The 13415-nt window shown below is 36.4% G+C and overlaps 1 protein-coding gene across 6 annotated transcripts in view; it reads right to left on the bottom strand.

Annotated features, from left to right (window-relative positions):
* Positions 1–13415, bottom strand: part of ATF2 (activating transcription factor 2) — a 48546-nt gene that overhangs the window by 17120 nt on the left and 18011 nt on the right. For all 6 annotated transcript variants that reach the window (XM_026677675.2, XM_087949686.1, XM_026677676.2 and 3 more), the window contains 5 exons: positions 12911–13089; positions 11815–11929; positions 10212–10298; positions 2303–2446; positions 659–865 (listed from right to left, as the gene is read on the bottom strand). In XM_026677675.2, coding sequence (XP_026533460.1) covers positions 659–865; positions 2303–2446; positions 10212–10298; positions 11815–11929; positions 12911–13089 — 732 coding nt within the window. The remainder of the gene's footprint in view (positions 1–658; positions 866–2302; positions 2447–10211; positions 10299–11814; positions 11930–12910; positions 13090–13415) is intronic.

The following is a 13415-nucleotide window of genomic DNA, read 5'->3' as shown; positions in this document are numbered from 1 at the left end:
TAAGCAAGACACCTATTGCTCATATTTTCTTCTGTCTCTGTAAAATCATGCTCAGCTACTTTACATCTACTCCTTTCTTATCAACTCAGTTCCGTTCCAACAATCAGGTCATTAACCAAAATGGTCACTAAGCGAACATGTGACAGAGAGAGAGAGGCTGTGAAGATTACTGATTGCTTCTGTCTTATTCAAATAAACTTCTTGTACACCTACACCAGCATTATCATTCCAGCACGTGTTTTTGTCAGGCATATAAATTTGGTTGTGAGTGTGCACATTAGTCTAAAAAAATTTTTTTTATTACCATATTTGGAAATAGTCACTAATTGAGGTTGTTACTGAACAAGTGCTGAATCTTTTATTAGATTCAGGACATATAATTTTTATTAGTCAGGGGTTTTAGTTTAGTATTCATTGCTACTATTTCAAGTTGTACTGAAATAAAATATGTAACGATTAGGCTGGATTTTACTATGCTTAATACACCAGAATAGATCCACTGAGATCACGCTAGTTCAGATCACTAAGATAGATAAGCAACAGAGTAGCCCATTTCTAAAATTTTATGTTTATTGTTTTAAAAAAAAATACAATTTTTGATTTGACTAAACTTCTCAATAAGAAAACGTAAAACTTGCAAGTCAAAAAATCAAAATACCTGTAATTGACCATTTAGTGAGCTGAGGTCTTCTGCTTTTTTCTCCAAAGACTGGACCCAAACTTTTCTTTTTTGTCTGCACCTCGAAGCAGCTGCTCTGTTCCGCTCTAAGAATTTCCGTCTTTTTTCATCGGGATCTTCATTTGCTGCTCTTCTTCGCCGGCCTCCTGTATTTGGCGTTTGTGGTGCAGGCTGAGCAGGAGAGGCCTAGAGGTACCAGATTATCACAGTTTGTTAGGGCAAGTGCTGCATACTTTTTGATATAGCCACTATAAATTTTAACATTTATTTTGTAAAGGATTCTAGGATTGTCATTAGTCATTCTGTTATTTGAATGTCATGTCACTTAACTGACACTTAAGAATGAGCATGCCTAAAACACTTAAGATATTGGACAATGTGTGAAAGTAATGAACCCACAGAAAATTTAAAAGTTGTCTACCCAAAGCGAGAAGACAATTATTGTCTAATATATAAAACTATTTTCCAACCTAATATAGTTACACAAAGTCACAGTGGAATTCATTTTCATTCATTATCCTCTTCGCCCCAAGACAATAATAAATTTAAAACAGTTAGTCCCTTTTAATAATTTAAACAATACAGTCAAAAGACGAACAGAGGTGCAATAATAAATGTTTAACAATAATAAATGCAACAATGTTGCACTTACAACTGTGATAAATGCAATGAAAAGCAGGTAAATTTAAATTAAATCACTAAGTCCATCTTCATTTCTCCACAAGTACAATAAACATATTCAGCTATCTTACTTGCTTGTAATTTAGTTGACATATACGAGCATCTGTCCTCTTTTTTTATCTAATTATATACCAAGATGAATTCATCTCCTCTCCATATGTTTCAGACAGTGGTCAACAACCGGTGGGCCACGGCCCACTGGTGGTCCGCAAGAAAATTTTGGTGGGCCGCAGAGAAATGTCACACCCAGAGCACCCCTCCAAAGCAATTAATCCAGGCTGTGAAGAAACACAAGGCTGCACCGCCCACATGGCCCACGGGAACCCTTCCCACCCACTCACTCCTTACCCAGCAAACTTGCCTGCTAAATTGCTATTTTTCCTTTTTTTTCCCCTTTACCATCAGCTGTTCTGCTGTGCCCAGAGATTTAAATTAGCTAGAAAGCAGGAAATGGTTGGATTTCTTGCTTTCTAGCTAGTCTTTAGATCTTTGGCTCTGCTTTTAAGCACAGCCGAACCTCTCTTAGGACTGAAGGTTTTATTATTCATTGCAAACTCACGGCAAGCAAATTTTATGTGACAGACTGAGCTAGCCGATGGCAGATAGATAGATCACTGAATGATTCTGTGAGCAACTCAATATGCCTGCTTGCTTTGCCTGATTTTGGGTAAAAGTTGCTCTTTTTTATTAAAAATTCAATATTTATATAAATATTTATATTTACATACAAGCCATGCCTAACCAGTCACATAATCACCAAGCCACACCCACAAATTAGGCTACGCCCACAGAAGTGGATAGTGGTCCCTGGGATTTAAAATTATGAGTTTGGTGGTCCCTGAGGTCCAAAGGTTGGCGACCCCTGGTTTAAGACACATAGCATAAAAGAATTGTTAATAATTTTTTTGATGTTAATACTCCGTCAGAAGCTAAGTTTCCTACCGGTGTTTCAGTAGTAGATGTGGCGGGCTGTTGTAGTGATTGTGGTCGGGCTTCCTCTGACTGAGTTCGAACTAGTCCACTTGTTTGTCCCTTAGCAGTATCTCCATTTGTTACCTGAGAATGCGTCAGTGCAGCTTTTAATCTCTAAAGAGAGGGAGACAAAAACCCATACACACTCCATTTACTCAATGATGAAGGATGCCCTGCAACAAAAGGCATAATCAGTAATTTGAAAAAAATGTAAAGTTATGTTTACCCACATTTTTATCCAATTCTATTATAACTTGCTGCCACATTTCAGAGAATTTCATGAGATCACTGAATTCCCCAAACAGGCTTTTCTAAGATCAGAGACTTTGATGAAAAAGCCCTCGCATACAAGCAGAATTCTTTTCACTCAGCACTGCATACAATCCATAAACAGCCTACCAACCATTCTGCCATTGGTATATTAACCTTAAGACAATATACACGTACCCATAATCATATTACAAATTATGTTACAGCGCAACAGGCTTACTCGAGACCTCTTACTAAATTTATTAAACTTAACAGAGGTTTCCATCATTACACTGCACTAGAGATATAGTAATATATTGGCAGAGCAAAATCAAACATGCTAAAGTACAAGATATTCACTCAAAATGGACTTATAGCTTCTGCTAGAAGAGCAAGTAGCAGCTGTGGCTAGGACGGTTTTTGCACACACCTCTGGGTTGTGTGCCTGTGATGACCCAGGGTGGGATACAAAACAAACACAGTCACAGAAAACAGGTGAAGCCCCTTTTATTCCTTCACTTTGCTTCCAAGTTCCAAATATCTTTGACGGAAGACAAAAAGAACTCGCACACAAAGAGTTACACAAAGAAGGAAAAAAGCAACACAAACCAGGCAAGATAAGGGCTAGAGGATGTCCACAGATAACACACACTGGGAAGGACGCCAAACTCAGAGAGGAACTATAAACTAGAGATATTTATACGCTTTGTTTCCAGCGTTTGCCAGTACGTAGGTCCAAACTCTTATTCAGTTGTCACACCTGCAGCCCATGAAGAGGATCAAGGCCCTCTCTTCCTGAAGAGACCACATCTCTCCCTTATCCTCTCCACCCTGCATGCTCTAGGATGGAGAGGGGATGGGCCTGGATCCTCCTCTGACTGCTCAGCCGGCCTCTGCCCTTCCCCAGCCTCCTCCACAACCTCCGGAGCCACACTTCCACTCCCTGTGGACTGTTCCTCCTCTCCCTTAGAGTCAGTCTGCAACAGGGGCATGACAATGCCCGCTGAACACATTCCTAAACTGGGAGATGTTGCAAATTCATTCATGACCTTGTGACCTTTTGACTGGATTCCTGTAATGTGCTCTATATAGGGGGAGTGCCTTTGGAAAATATTTGAAAGCATCAAAGTGAAAACTGGCCTTGTCAGATGTTTGACACGTAATATCAATACTATGTGAGCTGTATTGGTGGCTAGAGTATTTCCGGATACAATTCAAGGTGCTGGTTGTCACTTTTAAAGCCCTTCACAACCAAATTACCTTTGGGACTATCTTCTTCTAGCTGTTTCTACCCATCTAACTCAGTATGGCTAATAGGACATTTATGGGTCCTATCAGCCAAGGAAAGTTGACTGGTGGAGATTAGGAGACATGCTGTCTCTGCCTTAGCCCCTGCCCTCTGGAACATTCTATCTTCAGAAATCAGGATGACCCCAACTCTACTAGCCTTTTGTAAAGCTGTGAAGATCTACTAAGGTTTGGACCGCAAATGTGTTAAAGATCCCGCTTCTTGGCTATCTTAACCTCAATAGTAATAATTTTATTTGGCAACCATATATATATTTATTCTCTATTGTTTTATTATGTGTTTATGATGTACATCGCCCAGTGTCACTGGTTGGGATGGGCGGCTATAGAAAATTACCAACTGCACAAACAAATAAAATACATTCGCAGTACATCTGAAATAGTAACTGCTATTTAATAGTAAACAATAAAGGTGTTTGCAAAAAAATGCCTCTATCATTGAAAATTAATCCCTATTACATCTTCCTGAATTTGTTGCACTAGATCACTCCATCATGAGTTCACAGAAACAGTATTATTGTGAAAACAATTTATGAAAAAGTCAGTTCCATATTTCATATCTGCCACAAAGCCTCATCAGAGTAATAACCTTCCTTCTCCTGGGTGTTATCTTACCATCTGCTACTCTATTACTTATCTTTATTTTGCAACTAATTAACAGCATAATCTTCTAAATTCAGCAAGTTAATTATCATTATTGTGGTCTTTGCAGCATCATCAGTCCTCCTGAAGTCTTTTCTCCCCCTCCCCCTCTGAGAATGTATAAAAATGAACTTAAGAAAGGGTCTGCTTCTTTACAGCAGGCTCATTAGGTGTTTGCTGATTAGCTTGGCATGCAGAGAGGCAGGTCAGAAGAATTCCACTGAATATAAGGTCCCATGTGGAGCTTAACCAAGTTAATGTGAGTTTCTGAACATTTGCCAAGCTACCCTCTGTCAATTCTCTGTAGTAACCCCTGCGGAAAACCTACAGGCTACCCACTATACACCAGATATCTCTCAGTTTGCCACAAAACGTTGCAGAGTTCTGGGGAATGCCACTTAAGAAGAAAAATGTTTTTCTATCACAATACTTCTAATTAAGATACCTTATTTGTTACCTCTTTCTTTTCCACAATAAATGTTAACTCTTTATTTGCTACAATTCTGGCATTTCAGAAACCATGATTATGCTTTATAACTCATTTGAGGACATTTGTATATTATTACTTCTAAAGCACCATCATTTTAGGTGGCAATTTTAAAAACTTAAATGCATAGCGTCTCAAGGAGTTTACAGTATAAAGTTTAAAAGCTTTTATATTTGTCCAGGCTTAGTTACAATATTCAGCTTGGTTGCTAATACTTTCTAATTTAACATTTTTCTACTTAAAAATATAGATGTATCCCTAACACTAATTTGCTCACAGACTCTTCCAGTGCACAATTATATAAATGTAAACAGGTTTCTAGAAGTTTTACTTGTAACAGATTTTATTAAATAATAAGTATTTTGAAATATTCTTTTCTAAATTCAAGTAACAACTCTAAAGTGGCACAAATGTTTTAGTGGCAATTTTTTGCATCAGGTTTTCACTATAATATTATTAAATTTTCAAGTAGCAAGGGCCACTAAACTAAAAAAAATCAAAAGCTGCTTCAAGTTTATTATTAAAACTAATATTCTACAGTTTCCTAACATTCTCGCTGTTGAAACCTAATTTAACATTACACATCTGATTTATATTTATGTTTATATTTTGTCTTGCATCCTAATAGGGTTAAGTTAATTGGATCAAGCTAGTTAACAACAATGTAAAAATGTTAAACAGAATAAAAATAACACTTAAAATATTTAAACATGCAATATAGCATTATACTCAAAGCAAAATAAACCTTGAACAGTTCAAAAAGACAAAATGATCTTGGACTTTTATTAGTTTAAAAAAATTCAAAAGAGTTCACTGATGAAATGTGTCTTAATTCCTTAAATTGGAGAAAATGGGAAAGAAAGTGGGATCTCAATTTTTGTAATAACGCAGGAGGAGATTTTCTCCCATATACACTTATAGAGAACCATCCTTAAAGAGACCCCAGTTATATATTTTATAATCCAGATAACCTTGTGTAATAACAAATGTTATTTTCAATAATCAGATTATAAACTGTTAGGAAAGAAGAATGGCTTTTTGTATTTGAAAAATGAGAACCAGTATTAGTTTTTTCACCAATATGTGAAGCTTTCATAAAGCTGCATCTGTGAAAAGTTCAGTGCAAGGCCTTTCAAACTCTTCTTCACTGAAGACACTTGTGCTAGAATTACAATTGAAGTCTAGCAACTTCCAGCTTTGGAAATGTTTACAGTAAAACTATTTTCTGAGCACTAAGAGCAGGAGCTTAAAGTAGGCATGCAGTGAGAATCATACTTCCAAATGGTTTGCACATCCCTACTAATTAAGACCAGTGTGTTAATGCTGAAGTCTGACCACAGCAGAAGCAGATGCATCACAGCTGGGCAACAACACTCTTGGCCGAAATTGATGGCTGAACATTTAAGAAAAAGCCTGGATTCAGGGGGATTCCCAATTCAACTCATTATTTAAAGACTCTGCAGATGCCTTCATGTGTAATAATAAAGCTTTAGTGTCAACATTTAAATCCCCCCACTTAACTAAAGCAAAAAGGGGAAAAAATAAATTGAGATATTTAGGCTGCAATGAATAATCTCTAGAATATTATCCTAGTAGTCATATATTTGATAAATTCATGCCTTTGATAAAAGTTCCTTAAACTTCGGCAGAAATTTAGACCAGCTTGTGAGAAGAATGGGGAAAAACCTATTGGGACTGATAGGCAGGATTACTCTGGCAGCCTTTTTGGATGTGGCATCATGGCTTATTTTTGTTTTTAATTTTGCACACTTCAAACTTCATAAAATATAAATTGCTGTAACATTTCTTTTTTAAAAAACAGCATTCTGATAGATATTTATACATCTGGGAATTGTTGCATAGAATACAAAAGTATTTTGAAAATTTAATAGCAAATTATTCTGAAATATATATATGTATGTATGTATGTATGTATGTATATGTATGTATATGTATGTATATGGATCTTTGGTTATTCGGGTTTTCTCCCGCGTAAAATTGGAAGTATCTAGGCGACGTTTCGATGAAGTCTCATTCATCATCTTCAGGCTTGTGTCTTCAGCTTTGTGCTTCTCAGAGTAATGTGAGCTTGCCTCATCCTTCCGACCCATACATGAAGCGAATTGACACCCACCATGAAGATGTGGCACGACCACGAACGCGAAGCCAAACAGCAGGATCACAGCTCACCAGCTCAAATCCCCCAGCAACTAAGACTAACCTGAGCACAACCAAGCCCCCACCTGAACAGAACACACCCCCAGCCAATCAGAACACAGCCAACCCCCCAACCAATCAGAACACAGCCAAACCCCCAACCAATGTGTGTTCTCATTGGTTCTTAAAGGACTCTGGCTTCCCCAATGACTTTCCTTATCTGAAGTTCACAAAAGGTGATCATATAGAATAGAATAGAATTCTTTATTGGCCAATTGTGATTGGACACACAAGGAATTTGTCTTGGTGCAAATGCTCTCAGTGTACATAAAAGAAAAGATACATTCGTCAAGAATCATAAGTACAACACTTAATGATAATCATAGGGCACAATAAGCAATCAAATCATAGTAGGAAAAGTCAATATAAATCATAAGGATACAAGTGACAAAGTTGCAATCATACAGTCACAAGTGGGAGGGGATGGGTGATGAGGAGTGATGAGAAGATTAATATGTCCCCAGGACACTGCAACTATTATAAATATAACGATTGTATTTTATCCTACTCTCATTTTGTTTGTTTAGAATTTTATTGGTAATATGTATTTGAACCTGTACGTTGATATGGCCTATAGGCTACTCTATCTATCTATCTATCTATCTATCTATCTATCTATCTATCTATCTATCTATCTATCTATAATATGAATCAATTGCCAAACGTTGAAATTTTGATCATGTGACCATGGAGATGTTCCAATGGTCGTAAATGTGAAAAATGGGCATAAGCCACTTTTTTCAGTGCCATTTTAACTTTGAACGGTCATTAAAAGAATGGTTATAAGGCAAGGACAATCTGTATATTGAGCTTATTTAGAAGCTTAGTCCTCAATGTGCTATTTTAAATTCTTTTAGCCCCTTTTAAATGTTTTTCTCTCCTAAGTTTCTTGGTTTGTGTGGGTTTTCCAATCAGGCAGAATCTAGAAGCATACTAATGGCCTCTCTGCTGTTTGTGTGTTGTGTAATTAGTCCTGTTATATAATAGAACACACCTACTATTGTTACTATTATAGGTAAGTAGGAGCTTAAACAAATGTGCTGGTAAACTACTCCTAGTCAAGACATTTTATTCCCCTGCTTCCCACTTTTTAATATTCCGTAGGCTATGTTTTTAATATTCATCTCCTTCACTCTTAGCATTTTAAAATATAAATCTGCATACATATTTTCAAACCTGCTTATTATCTTTCCCCTTGTGTATGGCCTGTGTTGATTTGGCTACAAGAACCAAAGAACTATAATTGCTTATCATTATACACGCAATACAGACAATTAAAGATTACAATAATTTATGTACTATGCAAAGTTAAGTAACAAAGGTTTGAATATATAACTTCAAAGGAATGTAACTTTCTAGTTTCTCATGAATAGTTTCATTTTTTGTAAGTACAGTAAGCTACTAACTACAGTCACATTAGTTACTCTGAAATTATATGGCTACCATTAAATTTTGCAGGAATCCCATCCACCATAATCATTTCTAAATGTAATACCTCTGGTATTATAATCAAGTGATCAGTTCGTTCATAAAGAACATCTAAGTTTCGGAAAAGAATCAGTTATTCTGCAAACTATTTTTACAAAACATAGAAACTATGGAATTCAGTGCTATCAAGGGTGATGATGGCCACTACTTTCCAAATTTTTAAAAGGAGAATCGTGTATCAATGACTACAAGTCTTAAAGATTCAGAATGCCTTAAATACAAGCTACAGCAAAGCAATAACAGCAAAGAAAGTGTATTGGCCTCCAGTCCATATTTATCAATTTCCTGACTGCATCTATGTGCACACAACTCTAACCTAGCAGGCACTTACGTTTCAACTATATATATTCATGCAGCTGAGAAAAAACAGAAACTACAATATATTTTACCTCAAGTTATACAAATGTTGAGCTGGTCATGGAATTATTTGAGTTGAATTTGAATTTATTGTAGTCACTCACCAATGCACACTAACAAAAATAGATAAGAATTAACACTTTCTACACTAAAAACAAATAACAATAAAATGAACTCACAACAATGAATTGCTAAATCAGAAACATGTAACAGAACAATTGCCTCAACTATAATTTTAATTTTTAAACTAGCAATTTTTCAGCCACAGCAGTTGATAAAATTGTTATTTTTACCAGGGATTTTGAGGGGGCTTACATTAATTTTCTCCAAATGATGTAAATTACAATACAAAATTACATTTAAATATGTAAATCGTGATCCAGTTTTCATGCTTCCATCAACAAAATCTGGAAAATAATGAGTGGGATTCAGTGTTTGGACAAAACTTGGTGTGTGTGTGTGTGTGTGTGTGTGTGTGTGTGTGTGTGTGTGTGTGAATTCATCTTGGACTGTCAACAAGTCAGTTTGTTCTGTGTCACTAATATGTTTTAATGCCCTGGAATTTTTCTTTAAATCTTCTACCTATGTCCCAAAGGTGCTTTTTCAAGAGGCAACTGGACTTTCTGGTTTTTCTTTGAAGATATTTTGCTTCTTATCCAAGAAACTTCTTTAGTTCTGGATAAGAAACGAAACGTCTTCAAAGAAAAACCAGAAAGTCCAGTTGCCTCTTGAAAAAAACCCTTTGGGAGAACCCTGACCTGGATGACTTGAGAATCTCCATAGACATTTTCTACCTATGGGGACTTAGAAAATGCATTAGCTAACAAAGCAGCCAATAGAGGTTCTCTCCCTTCTGCTATGGGCTGAAATTAATGAAGGAAAAGAAAATATGAAGGAGAATCGAGTTGGTAATTGGTAATTTAAATGTCTTGTTTTCTGAAACTTAAAACCCCACTGCATAATATAAAGGCTTCCTCAGAACTTTCATTTCATTGGAAGTAAAAACAGAGCTGTCGATGATCTAAGAATCAGAAAGTACCAGAAGACTTCAAATCAAAACATGATCAGCTTTGTACTGTTTATTAGTATTCACATACAGTTTTACGTCAGGGAAAATGATGCAGCACCTACCAATTTTGCCTCTGACTGCACCGGTTGTGGAGATGAGGGTCCTGGAATTCCTGGGATGCTAGGCACCATGGTGACAGGCCTGACAAGCTGTCCAACAGAGAGTCCGAGTTAAGAACAAATACAAACAAACTCTACTTCATAAGCAATTAGGATTCACACCTGTGTGAATGAATGAATATCCCCTTACTTTAACTATACCATAATGCTGCTCTACCTCAATGAGATTATTAAGATTTGACTCGGAGGATCTTTAATCCTATCTGCTGATATTAGGTAGGTGGTATCCAGGAAGAAGAACCCCTACCAAGAACAGCAGTCTGTTCAGGAAATAACCTTTCCAGACATGTTTATTTATTAATCAAATATGTGTGCTGATCCCTTGAGGTAGCTAACGAGATTACAAAAATACAATAAAGTATAAAAAACATAACAGTAAAATAAATACTGTTCAAACTTCCCCCTGAAAAGCCAATCACCAGATTTTTATGGAAAGCAAACAATGTGGGAGATGGAAAAATATCCAATGGGAGTTCCTTCCAGGGCCAGCTCTCAAAAACAGAGCTTGTTTTGTTAGTTCATAATAAGGTTTTTATCTGTTGAATTATTATTTATTAATTTATTATTACTATGATCACTTTTATTACTATTAGATTTACAACTCACTTTTTATTTCCTACAACTCAAGGCAGTTTACACAATGCCCTGCTTCCTATATTCTAATCCACAATATCTCCCCCCCCCCGCCCCACCTGTGAGGTGAGTGGCTGAGAATGATGACCCTGAAGTCCCCCAGTTGACTTTCATGACTAAAGGAGGACTGGAACTTATTGGTCCTCCTAGTCCAATCTACTCTTCAGCACAAAAAAATCCAGCATTTTCTCAACAGATGACTATCTAGACCTCCGTTTCACACCTTCAATACAGAGAAGCCCTGTCTCTTGAACATGTTGTGCACTTTCTTACTGGTTAATTGAAAACTAACCTCCTACAGCTTAAGGCACAGCCTATTCCCTAAGAAGCAAAGATGAATCTTTCTCCTCCCCTATCCAGCTGGCCTCCACCTATCATAAGTTATACTATCAAACATATCTCAGTAATATGGACTGCTACTTTTCACTTTTATTTATGGCTTCTGAAGATCCGGATATTCTTCTATATATTATTTATATATAATAAATAAACCTGTATCCAGGCCTTTGGCTACGACCAATTATACATAAGGTTGATTAAAAATGTCAAAAAAATACCAAGCCTGAGCAGAATACTACAAGCAGGGTATGCATTAGGGATGCCTGTAGTACTGTTGATAATCTAGGTAGGGGGGATAGTTAGAGTAGATATGCTACATCCTTCTTTGCCCAAATTAGTTTATATGAAGATTCTCCCCTTACTCCTACTGAGGAATGTCTTTCAGCTTTTTTCTCCATAGGATCCTGATTTAGATCTAATTTCAGTTTCCCAGTGTTAGTACAGTCTAATTATATGCTCCTTTCCTATCATCCTTATTGGTTTTGCCAGAGACAGATGTTCCCAATATAAGGATTCAGTGAGAGAGACTTGTCCAAACTTTGAAGGAAGGTATTGCATCATACAATAGACTTACAGGAACTGCAGTTGGTACACGCACATTAGAATTTGTGATTGAAGCGGGAATAGCAACAGGCATGGTTTGTCCATTAGGAAGATGCAACAAAAGGGGGAAAGGGCCTGGCACCGGTCTAAGAAAAGAAGAAAAAATAATTATAGCACTTATAGTAGAAAAAATATTGCAAATTTCATTAGCCCTCGAAAAAGGTCTAGGGTGCTGAAACATTTTAATCTCCAATGTTAGATTAATTTTAATTTGTAGTTTTGATTCTCTTTTCTAACACCAGAAAAAAATTATCATGAAGTTATTTTAAATTTTTGACCACAGATAAATTTTAAATTTTATTTCATAAATATTTGCAACAATCCTATACAATTACAGAAATTATTAAAATAAGGTTTGTTTGTTTTTTAAAAAAAGAGATATAATCATCCTACAGTCTGAGTTTCACCATTTTAGCACTATGAGATTTGTTTGAGGATCATTGGTATTGGTCATAAATTAGAAATGGTTTATGGAACACTGTAATATTATCTGATGGTTTTCTAGATGGTGGGATTAGTGGGGCCTTTCAGACCTGGAATGTCATTGTAAAGAAGCAGCAGGAGAAGAAGAACAGGAAGAAACAATCTGATCCAGATACGAAGTTCTGCAATCTGAATTAAGTCCTTTGGTTTGCAAAAAAAGACAAGAACCAGTAATGGAAGAAGAAATGTTTTTATCAATTCTTCTCTTCCATCAAAATACAATTAAAGAATCAAATTTCCAGATGGCACCCACAAAAAATGGAGGAATCAATGAATACACAATCTTCCTTTCAGCAAAAATACTTTAAGAGAGGAACTCTGGAGATAAGCCAGAGCTGTTATGTCTTACAAAATAAACATCAATATTTGTTTCCATCATGTCCTCCCTTTAGTCATATAAAGCACAAAACTAAATAAGACTGACAATTTTTATTTGAAAATCTGGATTATTTTTTTCCCAACTTTTCAAAATCCCAGCTAGTCCTTGCCATTTTATTGAATGCTTTGAAGATTATACCAGCAGTTGTGAGGATATATTTACAAGAGACCAGAACATTTTAGTATCTATTTAACACAACACTTACACTATTGGCCTATTGGAAGATGGAGCTTGTGTTATGACAGTGCTAGAAGTTGGTGAAGGTATGGCTTGCTGAATAATGACACTTGAGTCAGAACTTGCAAGCAACACATTAGGAACCTGTAGAGAAGCTGGGCGTACAATTGTGGAAGTAGGCTGGGCAGTTTGCTGCAGACACACTTCCTGCAAGAAACATGAAAGTTTCTCAATTTCCCAAGCCCCATTAGAATCAAAGATAAACAGAATTCTTCAATTATACTTAGGTTTCTTTTAAAGTTTTCTCAAAAATGTTAAAATCCCTCAAATTCTTTTAGTTGTAACTTACTACCATTTCTTACATTAAGAACTACCACATGGATCTGGAATAGGCAACCTGCAGTCCTAAGGCCACATGCAACCCTTGGCCCGATTTCATGCAACCCTCAGCCTAATTTCAAAAGTTCTTCACAACTGATCAATTCAGACCCCTGGCAAGAATCTGTCCCTTCCCCAGCAGTTTGCTGTGAGAA

This window comes from Notechis scutatus, chromosome 1 (assembly GCF_049901735.1).
Source record: "Notechis scutatus isolate UNSWTSFEM ecotype Mainland chromosome 1, rNotScu1.2, whole genome shotgun sequence".
In the NCBI taxonomy this organism is placed as follows: Eukaryota; Metazoa; Chordata; class Lepidosauria; order Squamata; family Elapidae; genus Notechis; species Notechis scutatus.
The sequence above is the reverse complement of the archived record's forward strand: the minus strand, read 5'-3'. Positions and strand labels throughout refer to the sequence as shown.